The sequence below is a fragment of the Colius striatus genome, chromosome 2 (genome assembly GCF_028858725.1).
Source record: "Colius striatus isolate bColStr4 chromosome 2, bColStr4.1.hap1, whole genome shotgun sequence".
NCBI classification, from domain to species: domain Eukaryota; kingdom Metazoa; phylum Chordata; class Aves; order Coliiformes; family Coliidae; genus Colius; species Colius striatus.
In genome coordinates this window covers 106,641,704-106,658,624 of record NC_084760.1, presented here as the reverse complement: position 1 = coordinate 106,658,624, position 16,921 = coordinate 106,641,704, and the positions used below count along the sequence as shown (strand labels likewise).

The 16,921-nt window shown below is 36.5% G+C and overlaps 1 protein-coding gene across 7 annotated transcripts in view; it reads left to right on the top strand.

Moving 5' to 3' along the window:
- The window catches only part of SYNE1 (spectrin repeat containing nuclear envelope protein 1), a 287,050-nt gene that overhangs the window by 39,570 nt on the left and 230,559 nt on the right, over nucleotides 1–16,921 (top strand). For 6 of the 7 annotated variants that reach the window (XM_061989000.1, XM_061988996.1, XM_061988997.1 and 3 more), the window contains exon 3: nucleotides 11,579–11,640. The exons of the other annotated variant lie outside the window; for it this stretch is intronic. In XM_061989000.1, coding sequence (XP_061844984.1) covers nucleotides 11,579–11,640 — 62 coding nt within the window. The remainder of the gene's footprint in view (nucleotides 1–11,578; nucleotides 11,641–16,921) is intronic. 7 annotated transcript variants of the gene reach the window in all.

Below are 16,921 nucleotides of genomic sequence, written 5' to 3'. Positions count from 1 at the left end.
AAGGGCTGAGAGAGCTGGGACTGTTTAGACTGGAGAAGTGTTAGGGGGTCCTTTTTAATGCATGTAAATACATGAAGGGACGGTGCAAAAATAATGGACCATGCTCTTCTCAGTGGTGCCCAGTGACATCACCAGAGGGAAGGGAAACAAACTGAAACACAGGAGGTTCCCCCTCAGTATCAGGAAACAGTTTTCCACTGTGAGAATGAGCGAGCACTGGGACAGATTGCCCAGAAAAGTTGTGGAATCTCCGTCCTTGGACATGTACAGAAGCCATCTGGACATGATCCTGGACAGTTGACTGTAGGTGGCCCTGTGTGAGAAGGGCAGTTGAACCAGATGACCTCCAGAGGTCCCTTTCAACCTCAGATGCTCTATGATTCTGTGAGGTTAACTGGAATCTTGCTTTTGTCTAAGATGTACTTAGTGAAATTGATATCCTAAGTTTCTACAGTTGAAAGGAAAAGGTAGCTAGGGACTGAGCGCTTCACAGTTTTGTGAATGCTTTGTCTTTCATTGTTTATTTATATAAAATTCTATCCTAATACATAAGATTTCACAATTAATATTTCACAGTATATATAGTTTTTCCTCTCTATGTGAGTGCAATAAAAAATCTGCTGACAACAGTTGATGTAACTCAGTTTAAACCAACTTTATTTTACCAATTCACAGCTAGAAAATGTGTCTTTAAGTATATAGGAAAAAAAATTATCTGTGGTATTGGATTCCTACAGATGGACTCAAGCAGTAATTAATTTACAGTGAAAAGTATAAGAATCTGCAGACAATATTAAACAGCAGTGGGCCTACATTTTCCACCTCTGGTTTTCAAATATAATTTTCACTAGCAGGATCTGTATGCTTCACATTATATTGTAATACTAGTATATTTTTAGCACATAATATTGTTAATGCTCAGTAGTAGCAATGTTGATTTAATTTCCATAACAATGTTGATTTTTTAAAGTCTGTTTTATTTGTGTAACTTTTCTTTTGTTAAAGTGATTTTGAGGTAAACTGTAACACTGTGTGATAAGGACCTAAAATCCTACTTTAAAGGATTTTGTCAAGGTATAGATGTATCTGTGCCACATACTGCTCAGTACAGTGATAAAGATTCAGCCACACAGTGAAGAGTGACATCATGTGCACTGATTATTTCAGTGCTACTTTTGCATAGCTAATTTCATCTTATTTGGGAGTTTGTATTCTTGGAGTAGGTGTACAGGACAGGTTAGAAAATAGGATTGGAAAAGTCTTCTAAGTCATCTATTATCTGCCTTTATAGGCTGTCACACCAATAAAATGCTGTTGGAGTCTGGGAGATTGCTTCAGAGCATTGTTCTTCTTAAGGGTGAAAATGTTCCTCTAACTCCAGCCTAAATTGATTCATTTCCCATCAAAACCTTCTGCTCTGGTGCTTTTGCATGGTTTTGGGTTTTCTGGGTTTTTTTATTTAAAGAAGTTTTCCTTTTCTGGTGCTCTTTCCTTTCTCTAATATATTTGCAGAGAACAATTACAGTCTTTCTGAGATTAGGAAATCAGCAGAGTTTTAATTTTCTCATATATCGGTTCTTCCAACTATTGATCTCAGTATCTAAGCCAAAAACACACGGTTTTTGAATGTACGTTGCCAAAACTCTGTATAGTATTCCATGTGCATGCTTATTGTGTCTGGTACAATAATTTTTATTCTCTAGTTCATCTGGTTATATAATACCTGATAACATCATGAGATTACATTTGCCTTTTCTCACCTTAGTGACACATCATTCCTGTAGTAGAACTACAACAGCATGTCCTCCTCTAGTTTGATTTCTATATAGTAAATTTCTACCTCCCAGCAGATATTCAGGTTACTGGCTGAGTATGTAGCCTTGCTTTTCAAGTTGCTTAGTAATAGTAATCTAACTGTTTTGTCTTCATTCAGCTCAAATTCTCTAATTTTTAAGATACTCTGATTCCATTGTAATGTTTTTTCCAAAATGTGAGCCATTGGTAAACTTTATAAAGCAATGTTGTGATTTTCCTGCCAAATAAAGGCTCAAAATGTTGAAGACCTAGACTAATCTTTGAGGAACTCCACCCTTTGTTCCTACTTATATCGACATATAGAATCATATTGGTTGGAAAAGACCTTTAAGATCAAGTCCAATCAGTACTCTAAAACTGCCAAGACCACCACTAAACCATGTCCCTCAGCACCTAAGGAAGTTCCTTCATCAAAGTAGCCCTGTTTTTGACTTCTTTGCTTGCACAGTAACTTGCTTTGTGAGTAGTTTCAATGGTAGATAATGGGACAACTCACTGAGTTAGGTGTTACTCAGTGTAAAAGTGGGAAAATTTTTCATGTATCATGTTTAAAATACTAGTGGTGTAATTTTAAGTGAGAAATTGTCTGTTTGATGACACTTTGGAAAAGAAAGGAAATCTGACGTAGATGTGGAACCACTGTGAATGTGCTAAAGTATATTCAAGTCTTGTGTAAAGGCTATCATTCAGAAGCAGCAAATAGTTGTGGCTCTGAGATGAATAACCAATGATCTAAGGCCATGTTACATTTGTACAAAATCTCAGTTGGAAGAATGTATGTGGATGCAGCTTGCATGCAGTTCTTTCCTCCTAATATGTCTTCATTATGTCCATACATCCCAACCATCAATCTATTCCTGGAACATGTTAAGGTTTTTTTTTTTCAGCAGGATATACTAGGTTTCTTTTGTATTATTATTCAAGGAACAATGAAATGTAAGAGTTGGCATTTCCCCCAGTACTGAGTTCTTATATATGCTCCTATGTATTTTTGGTTTAGTACAATTCACACTTGGATGAGTAATTGATTTCTAAGGTCCTGATTTGAACTTGAGTTGGAAAATATTTGAGCATGTGTATAATTTTATAAATGTAGTGAAAGATTATCGCTCTTTTAAGTAACATAGCACATATCTTGTTATTAATACAGATCATTTTTAATAAAATTGTAAAGCCAAAGAGCAGGACTATCCAAGGGCATCTTGAAAACCTCCAGGAATGGGGACTCTACCACGTCCCTGAGGAAGTTGTTCCAGTGAATTATTTTTCTCACTGTAAAATGTGCATTTCATATATCAAGATGAAATCTTTCCCTATGTAACTTTTACTTGTTGCCCCTTGTCGTCTCCATGCGACTCCTTGTGAATACAGAGTCTTTGTCCTCTGTAGTCACCCATTTAGTGCTTAGACCTTGCATTTACATCTAATACTAAACCTATTGAGTTGAAAATAACTGAATATGTGAGTAAAAAATAAATAATTTAATTATAAATGTATTTAAAGTTCTCATGCCTCCAAACATTCAAAAACAGTAATTGCACTCTTTTTCTTGGGTAGAGTTTCATGTCTACAATATGTGTAACTCTAGTGAAAATTATCTTGAGTTAAACTGCTCTTTCTGTAAGACAAGAATCATGTATGTTTTGGTTTTCTGCACAGATAGATGCAGATGATTTACCCCTCCATCCTGTTTTAGTCTCTTGGACAGCATGTGTCTAGTATGTTGCCATTAGTTTTGTTTTATTTCTCATCTCTTTCATGTCCAAGTCAAATTATCTCCACTACTTTTAGACTATTGAACTCACTGTAGGCATATAAGAATAGTCATTATACCATTAGTAGTAGAGGTTTGCTCTGTGGGGTGCGTTTGGTGCCATGCATTTAAGTTTCTGTGTCTTATTAAATAAAAACATTAAAAATTCACACACACAAAGTCTCTTCAAATCGTAGTCCTTAACATTGTGAACAGTCCTATTGAGGTCATATAATACTAGCAAATATTGAAAAGCAATGACAATTATTACAGTAATTTGCCTACCTATCACAGTTGGCTTCAGAGAAACAAAACTTTCCTTTGTTTTAGGAGCTCATATAAGTGCCATACAGTGAATACAAGATGGAACTGGATTCTGTGCTTTCAGCTTTCAAACATAGGATACTTTCAGTCTTATCTCTTAGATGACTTTTATAACTGACCGTTTAGTATCCTTCTTAACTGTAGAATGACTATGTAAAACCCTAAGTAACAAAGATACTTCTAGACCTGCTGGTACTGATCTAGGTAGTTTTCAACATTTTTAAAGATCCTCAAATGCTTTGATGTGAGTGCTGCTTATCCTTACGACTTCTGTTAAAAGCAAAAGTTCTTCTCAATATGTTTTGTTCAGTTTGACTTTATTAAAACCTCTAAAGGAGTGGACCAACAACACAAAGGCTTTTATAGAGAAGCTTTTCATGTTAGTGGAAAGAATTGTTTCAAAGGTGTAAATGGTAACATCATGCCAGCTACAGAACTGCAGTGAAGTAAAAAAAAATCCTACAAATATTTGTTTAGGTCTTTTTATAATTATTATTCTTATAGTCATTGCAGATTCTACTGTTGTAGTTATAAGCAAGAGAATGATTTTTCATGAGTGTCTTTAAATCTTTAAGTATTCACGAAAAAATGTTCTTGAACTAGTGTGCTTATTCATTAGTGTGGATGGGTAGAAATTTGAGTGCCATATAGAGTGGTTATTCTTAATGATCTTCCCTTGAATTTCTAGATTTCTAGCTGATTTGTCATCATCTAAACCATCTCTATAAGTATGCAAATAAGGAAAGTAACCAGTTTAAAGGATAAGTGACAAGTTGACTCTGATGAGTTGTATCAGGCTGTTTTCACCTTGTGTATTGGTCCAAGAAAAGATACGTACATGTGAACACTAAGACACAGATGCCAGACTGGTAAATAAACAGACACTTGAATTGAAACCAATCCTGAATCTTTCAGAAGGTACTGAAGCCATGGCACATAATCATCTCACATATTGAATATACTGATTTTAATTAAAATCTTCAGAATACTGCTTTTAAAAATAAATTAAATGAGGTCAGAATGGTTTTCTCATAGGTGTTCATTTCTGATTGTATATAGTGGAGTGCAGATACTATGAAAGTGAGTAATTTGTTTACAGCCATATGGAGATTCAGACAACAGTTAATGGAGATGATGAGAATAACAGTAGTGCAGCAGCACATGCAGAAATACTGCAAACATAAAATTGCATTGATTGATTTTTTCTGAATACATTCTGCTTCTACATGGGGAGAATGACAAATATAGCCTATCAAGGCAAAATATGGAGCAGAATAATTTTGTAGCATTTAAGTTTTTCAGTCATTCAGAATATAAAATGAGAGCAAGTGTACTGCAAGGACTGAACATAGTGAAGATGCATATCTGTCAATCCATGGCAGAAATCAATGCTGAGGAAAGGCCTTCTGAAACAAGTGAAGAGCAATTGTGGGCAGTAATATTATGTCTGGACTATGTCCTGACTTCTAAGTATATAGAATATATAATGCGCCTGCTCTGTTCATGCACTGTTTGCATGAAAATTAGAGCATAGGAAACCAGGGGATATGTATCTAGATGGAGCAATGACATGGATAATATGGGCACAGCAGGGCATGACCTTAGATTTAAGGACTAGAAGCCTCCCTAGTCTCACAGTATGAAACATATTATGTGACAGTCTGAGTTCTGCTGTGAGATGGAACCAACAGTCCAAGTTAAAGCACAGACTCTGACACTGACTAAACTTTTGGGTTTCCAGGTTTCAAAAATTTAAACCACTTGCACAGTTCACAGCAAGTCCTTTGAGACATGCTGCTTGGTGAATATGCTTGTGAATGCATAAATTGACTAAGAACAAAAGAAGAGACATGAATTTGTTCAGTTTGTATTTGATTATACCTAGATATTAAAAGGTGTACATCAAGAGGATGTGGCGGCACTTTTTTTCTGTTGTCTCCAGTGACAAGATTAGGGGTAGTGGGCACACAAGATGGAACACAAGATTTTCCACTTAAGCATAAGGAAAAACTTTTTTTACTGTAAAGTTGAGGGAGCCCTGGCACAGGCTGCCCAGGGAGGCTGTGGAGTCTCCTCCTCTGGAGGCTTTCAGAACTCACCTGGACATGTTCCTGTGCAACCTAATTGAAGCCTACTTGGACAAGAGAGTTGGACTAGATGATCTCTAAAGGTCACTTCCAACCCTTACCATTCTATGATTCTGTGGTTTTAAATGAAAGCTTCTTTGGGTGATGAATTGAATCATCCTTTATATCTTTCTAATTAGTGGCTAAATAGACATCTTCTCTTTCTTAGCAATGAAGGGAATAAATAAGAAACATGTAAAATCAAAATATATGTTTTGTAAATACATTTCAGACAGACAGTAAGAGCAGAAAGTTGTCAGCAGCCTGCCAGTTGCTGTCCAGCAACATTCAGTGCTGTATTTCTGCATCTATGAGGCTGCTTCTCCACACTTCTGTTTCCTGTTATCTATTTGACCAGTACACAGGGCTTTTTTCTCTACTTCCACTCTTCTAAAACCCACACTTTGACAAATCCCATTTTTCTTTTCAAAATAGAAAAAAAACAGAAGTCCTAAATGTATGAGGCATTTAACAATAAATTCCCATTCTTTGTATTAGTACTGCTAATTTTTGCTGTCATCTACATTGCAGTGTTTACTGAAATAAGTTTTTCCCTTCTTCTTACTTTGCTAATGCTGACCATAGCACTGTCATCCTGTTTTTCTTCCTATGCTGTATAGTGTTATTATTGAACTTAGCAATCTATTAGCTTTAGAGCTACCACCAAAGTTGCTTTTTTGTTTATTTTTTTAAAAAACAAAAGCAAAAATGGTTTTCACATTTTCCCATAAAATACATTCACTGGAGACTTAAAGGAAAAGAAATGAGCCTACGTTGCCTCTGGGCAGTACTCCTGAATGGGGTACACCATCATTATGGGGTTGTTGAGTAAAGTATGTAGCTTGAAATATTGCTCCTTTTCATAAGTAGATTCCCCATGTTATTGCTTTGATTCTGCAAGCTTTTCTACAGCTGCTTTAGGTTAAGAATGTCCTTAATGAGGGTGGAAATTGGTATATAGCATATCTTACTGAATGCTGTAGTGAATTTGTACTGCTGAACAAACGGAATTTCCCAGTAGTGTATTATTCTTTGCTGGGTTTTGTGTTCTCAAGTAGCATCTTGCAGCATTGTAACTGGTTTGGCACACTTTTCTTCACTTCCAGGTTGTTTTGACAGTATTCCTAAAGGCACTACAGACCTGGAAAGCAAAAGAAAACAAAAAAGCTCTTTGGTATTTTTAGGACAGAACTATCAAAATCAAAGAAAACAAGAAAGGATGCTGAAAATGAGGAGCTGTGAGCAATTTGAATTGAATTTCACTCAAGTAAGAAATGAAACGAATCTCCACAATATTATGTCACTGAGAATCAGTTAAGATGCTTTTATTAGACATGTGTGAACTCGGCTCTGTTGTGTCTCTCACACTGTGCTTGAGACAACTCCTTTTGTTATCTTGCAGCAGAACCCTGTATTTGCAACACTGCCCTACAGCCTCCTTCCCAACTTCTGTTCTCCAAGCACCTGAGTCATGAGGTGCTCGAGGTGTGATCTACTGCTGCACACCACCCACTTGTGGCACATGGAGCTCTGCAGCTGAGGAGGGGTTGCTTCAACAGCTGCCAGGCAGGCACTGTGCTGCTTAGGAAGCCTGTTGCTAGAAAACCTCTGCTAGAAAGCATGCCACTGCTCTGCATCTCTTGATGTATAGCTGTGATATACATGATACTAGTAATTACAATTTGCAGACACGATTAATTTTTCATCTGAAAATACATGGTTAGTTTTGTTCATCTTTCAAAATAATTTGTTCTAAATATTTTTAATTAAATGTATACAATTACATTTGTCTTAGTTTTCCCTAATCAACCTAAAAATGCAGTTTGTTGGTGGTGCTTTAGTGGAGAAAAGGTTTATAAAAATATGAAGCTGTGTTCAGACAGTTCAAGGAAGATTGATTAAATAAAATCAAGCTTTCTTGCAACTTTTCTTTCAGATGTGGAGTGATCTTGACAGGCAGAAATTTGAATTCAACTTCTATAAAAAAGTGGGCTTTTTATTCTCATTTCAATAGTGTGTACTACTGCTTTGGTTCCTATGAGTTGATAGCATGAATCTCCACACAGAGTGTTTCATAACTGCCTTCATTTTGCTAGAGCAAAACAAAGTCTGTTCAACTGCTCTGGTGCTCTCATTTAATGAAACAGAAATTATTGCATAATATGCAATACTCAGACATTTGAGTATGTTTCAGGCTGATCTCGGTGCACTCCAGAAATTCAGTGCATCTTTACATATGTTTCATCCTTTTTGTGCAACAGTTCAAATGTATTATTAAAAGCTAAGTGGCCTACGTGTCTGTTCAGATTCATTGCTTGCTATTTCTTACACTTCAGTGTCTCAGTTGCAAAGCTGAAGGACATCCATGTCTAAATAGTATGCGTATGCAGTGATGAACCCAAGTAGCTGCTTTTAAAAGCTGCTTTGCTTTATATGTATGACAACCTAGAGAAAGGCTATGCCATTCAGGCATTGTTATGCTTACTGAGCAGTATATTGTTACACTGGTGAGAAGACTGCATCTTTTTTTTTGCAGCCACACATCTTGCTGCTTTAGGATATCGGCAGTGCAGTTGGGTTGTCCCAGTCTCTGGATGAATTATTCAGGCTCTTGACATCAGAGGTTTCTGCTAGCGGATTGGCTGGTGCTTGGATGATAAAATCTTTCCACGGGAAAACAGTGGAGAGGGATGATGGCAGTGAGGCCAGCGGAACTGCTGCTTCAAATACAGCTGGCTTCATCTGGCTGTGGGATCTCTGCAAGAATATATAAAGACGTTTTTAAGGTGTGACTTCTCCAGTAAGAGCAGGTAGAGGGATTTGTGTAAGAGGCCTGCATTTCCAGTGAAAGGAAAAAAAAAATCAGATTGTTCTTGAAAAATTACTTCTGGCTATATTCTAAAGAAACGCTGCATAGGAGACGGGAGTAGCAGATGCAGCAGCAGCAGCAGCAACAGCAGTAACAGCAGCAGCAGTGCTTATGGCTCGCTACAAAGGTGCTGGTAGCAGAAATGTTACATTACTAAATCTTCTTCCTGGGTTCTTTCAGTACCAACAGGGTAAGTGGTGCAAATAAGGAGCTGACAGTCCTTACAAGCTGGGAGAGAGTAAGAAGCTGCACGGTACATGTATCTTGTGGGTGTAGATAAACAGTATCTCTGTGCAGAATTTACGTCAGTTCAATGACAATAGCACAGTGGCTCCCAGGGAATTTTGTAAAAAGCATATTTATTACGGAATTTATAAAACCAATGCATTACTTGTGTTATGTTCAGACATAGGTTTTACAGTGGTAAAATCTGTTCCTTTGAAATCTATACAAAATAAGTGCTAAAAAGAGAGGAAACTTTGTTAATAGTTGCTGTTGGACTCGTAAAGAATATATTGCTCCCATATATTCCTTGAAATCAGATTATTTTGAAAGGCTATTTCTGCTAGTTGTTGTCTTCTTGATGTATGTCTTCTCCCGGTAAACGCTTAGAAGCTGGGAGCTGGTTCTCTGATTTCCAGTTGTTATCAGAAGGCTGTTTGTTAAGTCACCAAGATTCACTGGAACCACAAATCAGAGAATCATTTTCACTCATTTCTTTGATTTGATTTGATCAGAAGTTTGATTTCTAAAGGACTGGTTAATTTATTTTGGCATGCAATTGTTTAAATCAGGGAATTTTAAATTACAGAGGTGTGAATGAAGCCAGAGCTGGGCTGATGCTGTGTGCAGTGGATTTCCATCCGCACACCTGCTCACATACAACCCAATTAAAGTATGCAACTGCTTCCATTGAAATTAATTGGGCTACCTGTATACATAATTGCTGGTCAGAGCACAACTGACATTTACTGTGTGTTGTAAAGGGAACATATTGTTTGTAGATAAAAACAGACAGCAAGAAGTGTGTTTTCCATGATATAAAAATAATTGTCACATATAAAGTCAAGACACCCCCTGCCAAAAACAGTCGATGTTGAATAAAGCACAATGCAGTATTTTGAGTGATAATTTTCATAACTTTCCTGTCAGTGCAACAAGTAGATTCTGAGAATGTAATGAATGTTTTAAAAATTATGTAAGACAACCTGCCCAATAAAATCAAATAAAAAGAAAATTAAAAAGGCAAAATTATTTTCTTAGACATGAAGTATGCTAATTCAGCAATAAATGTCGGAGACTATATGTATCTTTTTTTTCCTCTGGTATTTCTTGTATGTCAGGTAACATTTATATGTAAAGGAAGTATCTTTGAGTCATAATGCACAAATACTTTTTAGGATCTCATATGTGGTCAGGAAGCCATCATTGTCTGACTAAAGATAACATTTTGTCTGATTGATTTTATGTGACAATTTGTATTTTTACATAACATTATTGGGAAACAGCATTGCATTGGTGTAAATCAGAGAGCTCATTTTTAATAGTGCATCAAACTTAGTAGTTATCTGTTACAGAACTTTAAGGGAGATTAAAGAATATTTCTATACATGAAAGAGATCAAATGACTGTTCAGTGCTGCACAAGTCAGTAGTAAAAGCAATAACTAAAGTTAGATTTTCCATCTGTAGGTTTAGGGACATGCATGTATTCTTATACAAAGTAAATATTTAAAAGCAATTTTATTTATTTGGATTATCTGTAGGAAAATAAAGTGCTCATTCAGAATCCATCCACGATGGTAGTAATATGACTTGGTTTTCAGTGAAATAGGTATTTTCTTTTACTTTTTAAAGAAATGTTTCCAACATAAATACTTGAATTCCTCTGTTCTGAAATTATTCCATGTGTCAAAACCGATTCCCCACAAGAAAGAGATAGGACTTTGTTGATTGGTTATGGCATTGTGTTTCTCTTCCCTCTGCAGCCATGACCCTGGCTGCTGAAGTTGGAGGAGCTTGTTCAGGAGCTATTTTTGTCTGTGCAACTGGCAACAGTCCCTGAGGGACTATCTGAGAATCAGTGAGATTCACTATAAATCAGACAAGTGCTTCAAGACAGGACTTAGGGAGATAGTAATTAGCAGTATAGAAACTGCCTGAACTAGTTAATCGCTCCTCCATGGAAGGATCTCCCTGAGGACCAATGAGCTTGATAATAGAATTTGAAATCTTTAATTCAACATTCTGAAAATTTTCAAATATACATGCTAAGAGTATTTTTTTCTAAGTCCCTAGACATAAAAGCAATTTGACTTTCGGAGTCATGAATACTACTTTAAAAGTACAGAGAAGTTCCAAGTGCTTAGGTCTTTGGTAGACATAATATAGACTTAGAAGTCAAATTTGTCTTGGTGTTCAGATTTGAAATGGTATCTTACTGGTCATTGACTTGTTAAGACTTGAACTTTGCTGTGAAACTCCTTAAATAGTCAAGTACCACAGTATTATTTTAAGAATATGAAGCATATGTTGTCAGTAGTTACTGGCAAAATTAACTGCCTCAAGAAAAAGTAGTGGCCTTTCTGGCAAGAGCAGAACACATTTGTTGTCAATGTGGAATACTGCTCTTCGTGTAAATCCAGAAGTATTCAGCAACGTCTAATCAAACCTATTTCCCATTTTTTCTCAGATGAGCAAGAGTCAGTGCAGAAAAGGACATTCACAAAATGGATCAATACTCATCTGGCTAAGGTAATATATGGCTTTGACATTTACTTATGTTTTTGAATCAAATCTTTTTTTTATCTATACCTATGCAGGACCTGGACTATGGAATATGTCAGATTTGTCTGAGAAGAATGGCATAAATTTAAGAAGGGATCTCCATTGTCTGTACTCTATAAGAGGATGAATCCATTTTGTCATGATAGCAGTCAGCTACAGCAGTGTGAGTCATGTCTAGAGGCAACCACTCAGCTCCTTTGGCCAAAACTGGAAGGTAGCACAGTAGCTGCTCTTTCAGCTGGATATATTTGAAACTACTTTCTATGAAACAAAAGTACTAGCTCTATCACATACACTATATTTGAATAAAACTTAAGTCAAGAGGCATCCTGCATTGGTTACACACATCAGTAGTGCTTTGCAAATCCAATGCCAAATTAATTACTGATGCATCTTGGGATTTAACCACTTCTGCATTTGAACCTGTGTCCATTCAAGCTGGTGAAGTTACAGTGAGGTTACACAATACAGCAAGATGCAGGACTGGACTGGGTGCAGATGCTCCTGTGCTAGCAGCAGGGACTACAGGGAAGCTTCTGTGAGGAAAGAGCTGTAAGTGTGATAACTATCAGATAGTATAATGCAACTTCTTTTGAGTTAGCTGTTAGCACTGGGCTGAATCTACCCCCTACTATCTGTCTCCCTAACCCCAGCTGATTCTGTTCTGTGATTCTGACTTGGGAATCTGATGACACTCAGCAACCGCAAATCATCTTGTCTGCCACACACTTGCAGAAACTGGGCCAGAATGTCTCAAATACATGTGTTCTATCTTCTGGCCATCCACTTTAATTTTTGTGTATCTGTGCAGTTCTACTAATGATAAGATGTATGTGTAACACAACAAGAAGTTTTCTGATTATATATTATTTATTCAGATATCTCTAAGGTTATAGAACTGTATCTCCCTCCCCTTAGTCTCAGCTTTCAAGGACATGGAAATAATTTCTGCAAACTTCTGAGTGTCTTTTGAGGCACCTTTTTAAAGTCAAAGTTTAAAATATAGAACTTTACTACAAATATGTAAATGCCATCCATTCAGAAGAGCAATTACTGAAATATTTTTTATTTCATTGCATATCTCGATTTTTTTGGGGTGCTGGAATAGATGAGTAAAGATGATGAAAAGCATGCTTCTCAAAAAAAACACAATGGCAATTGCCCTTTATTGGTGAAAGTGTTGAGAAACAGTTTCAAAGCTTTGGAACACATGCTGCAAATTAGTTTAATGCAATCAAATAACATCTTTGTTCCCAAGTGTCAGATTAACTTCAGTATTTGTACTCATCAAAGTATTGTTGTAAACTCACCAAATAGAGTGAACAACACATACCTTATTTGTTTTGTATTTCCCTTAAAAAGATGCACACATCAACAAACAAAAGTAGAGGATGGATATCAAGTAAACATAAAACTGAGTGAACATTTAAAAATTATATTTATGTAATATTTTCATAATGATAAACTTGACCATTAAACCTTACATGAAGGCTTTTGAAATTGCAATATGACGTGTTTTGTAGCAAAGAAAGGAAGAAAAATAAATGGGTATTTCAGCACTTACAGATCTCACACACAATGCTGTCAGGGATGGTAGTTTCTTCTTTGGTCTTCATTCAAGAAACTCATAAATTTTTGTCAATGATCAGGATGAGGGGATCGAGTGCACTCTCAGTAAATTTGCTAATTTGCAAAGTGTGGCCAGCAGGTTGAGGGGGGTTCTTCCCCTCTTCTACTCTGCCCTAGTGAGGCCTCATCTGGAGTACTGTGTCCAGTTCTGGTTTCCTCAGCTCAAGAGGGACAGAGAACTTCTGGTGAGAGTCCAGTGCAAGGCCACCAAGATGATCAGGGAACTGGAGCACCTTCCTTATGAGGAAAGGCTGCAGGAACTGGGGCTGTTTAGTCTGGAGAAGAGAAGACTGAGGGGAGCTCTTATTAACATTTATAGATATCTAAATGGTGGGTGTCAGGAGGTTGGGACATCCCATTTGTCTATTGTATCTAGCTATAGGACAAGGGCTAATGGGATGAAGCTGGAACACAGAAAGTTCCACTTAAATATAAGAATAAACTATTTCAGTGTGAGGGTGAGGCAGCCCTGGCACAGGCTGCCCAGAGGGGTTGTGGAGTCTCCTTCCTTGGAGATCTTCAAGATCCACCTGGACATGTTCCTGTGTGACCTGATCTAGGTGAACCTGCTTCTGCAGGGGGGTTGGGCTAGATGATCTCTAAAGGTCCCTTCCAACCCCTACCATTCTATGATTCTATGTTTAGCCTAGAGAAGAGGAGGCTGAGAGGAGATATGACTACTTTCTACAACTACCTGAAAGGCAGTGGTAGTGAGGCGGGGTTGATCTCTCCGTTAATGAATGATAGGACAAGAGGAAATGGGTGCAACTTGTGCTGGGGGAGGTTTAGTTTGGACATTATGAAGAACTTTTTCACCCGAGAGGGTTATTAAACATTGGAATGAGCTGCCCAGGGAGGTGGTGGAGTCACTGGCACTGGAGATATATAACTGGAGATATTCAAGACATGTAGATAAGTGCTGAGGAATATGGTGTAGTTCAGTGACAGACTTGGAAATGTGAGGTTAGTGGTTGGACTTGATGATCTGAAAGGTCTTTTCCAACCCTAATAATTCTATGATTCCATGATAAGTAATTTTGTTTCATTTTGTCTCTCTCAAATGAGAAAACAGCAGCTCTCAATATCACTGACACAATTTAATGCTCATCTTTACTGCACAATGAGGAAAATCTGACTCGCAGTTTTCTGTTCCATCACTGTATGTTTTCACTAGTCTTAGTAACCTCTAACGTTAAATAGCAAGTCCTAAATTAATCTGTGTGACAAAACTAATAATTGAAAATTTAGGGCTTAATTTCTCAGACTTTGTTCATAAAAATAGCTGTTAACAGCAAGGAACATGAACATTTATGTGCTTAAGGATTTAGGAGTGAAATTGGGGCAGAGGAAATGGGCCAGCTATTAGAGTAACTCTGAAATTTTATATTTTCTTTCCTATTCCCACATATATTTCTCTGCAGAGACAAATTCAGTTATACAGATTTGTTCCTGTTTGTGCATGTGGATAGCTTTTCACACATTTTTCAACAGATTTTGAAATAATATTTGTAAATCAATGTAGCAAAGGTAGTTTCCAAGGTTTGCAGTATTCATTGTAATAGAGATACTGTCTGTATAGTACTATTTATTCAGTAGAGACAGTAAGTAAAGGGTGCAAGAGATTCTTGTAGCAAAGAAGCAAATAAATGGAATGTTAGAAAAACTATTGGAACTGAAGAGTGTTGGTTCTGTATATGAGGTTTGGGATTTACAAAACTTGTTTTACTGTATTAGAGAAAGAATGTCTAGAGATTGCAGATCTACTATAAATCTCTGGTTTTGGGCTTGTCAGTCAAATACTTTTCATTTGTACTAATGTTCAGTTCTTTAAATAATTCAGAATATTTCCTGAACACTACAGTAAATTGGATAACTTTGTTGGAGCAACAAGTTTAAGCATAGCATTTCTTCATCAGTTCTCATTTTTTATTGGTTATAAATACAGTTATTTAAGTGAGTATTGAATATGGAAAAAATCTGGTTCATTAACCTTTAAGATTTGCTCCCAATTAATTAATATTCCTCCTACAGAGCACATCAATTTATTTGTACTGAGTGTGCCTCCTTCTTTGTGTTATGACTGTTCCTAAATGTCATTGACACTATAAACTACACGACTGTGATTACATATACTGCAATAAATTATTGTTTAATAGAATAGGTGCAATGCACTGTGTAGCAGCTTATTGTTAGTATTATTTTGCTGTTTTGCTTACTGCAAGAAGCTTACAAAACAGACAAAGTCACATAATAAGGCGTCTGAAATCTTAGTGCAGACCTGACAAGTTGTAAATTTAATGTAAATTTAATTGTTCATGGAAGTACATCTTGAGTTCCCGCAAATAATTTTATTCAAGAAGTTTACACCTAAGAACATTTCTTTAATATTACCAGATTTTAAGAAGTTACTTCATGTACTTTTTAAATGTTCTTTTTTCATGATTTAAAAATTACTTCATTAAATTCTTTGTTCAGGCTTTCCAATATTCAATATTCAGTTCAGAGTATTAGGATCATTGCAGTTCTACCTTTACAGGCAAAAAGCCAAAATCTGGAGTAGTTCATCATTTGCAAGATTACAAGATTTTAAATTAGTTTTCCTTCCCTGCTTTACAGTTAGTATTTTGGCATGCATTAAGGTAACTGAGTGAATACGTATTAAGTCCTGTTGAATTGCTTGTATAAAAAGTATTCAATAGATTTTAGCTGAATACAGCTTTAAAAAAAACCTTTCTTCTCTGGAGGCTAATAAGTAAGCAGTGTACAGCTTCACTTTCTCCTTTCATTTCATTGACATATATGCAGCCAAGGAGTAGGTATTTATCCGTTCCATCAGAAGATGATGTATTAATCTCTACAAGATCTGCCTGGAAAAACAGTCTGGTAGCTTGAGCCATGTTTTGCAATGGTCCATATACAACAGATAAAGGTGTATGGGCTTCTTAGTATCAGTTTGTGTGTGTATATCTTCCTAAATTAATTAGCATGGGGAATAAGATTGATATCTATGGAATCCTTTTGTAAAACAGGAATATATTCTTCTAGATATGCTATTAAAAATATAACTTAATTCATACTTCTCGGAGACTGGATTCATAATAATAGGGTAAATTCTATGCCGTGTGCCCAGAGTAGTAAAAAAAAAGTGATTTATCAAAGACAATGAGGATCTTAACTCCTTATAATTAGGTGTTAACATCTTCAGGGTAGAGAAAAACATTATAATATGAAGTGAAATATGCAAAATGGTTTTGGCAGTCTGTATAATTAATTTTCCATATTAGAGGATTCTCATACAGGAGAGCTTTCTCATACTTCCTCTAGTTTTCCCCAAACTGATTTTCAATTTGTGTTGGAAGGAATGTAGCGTAGGTGTTAATTTGCTTGGATGATGCCTTCAGGGATACTTTCACTGCCTTACGTTAGCACCATGCCTCAGGTTGCAAATGTATCTTCTGTAACTACTGTAAATGAGCAGTGACCAGAAAGGGATGGTTCAGAGCAAGAGATTGACATGGGTGGTCAGGGGTTTTACCTGTAGCCTGAAGCTATGCACTATGACAACAAGAGGTATTTTCCAGACTTGGTTTGCATATGAATGCCACGTGATTTTTGACTT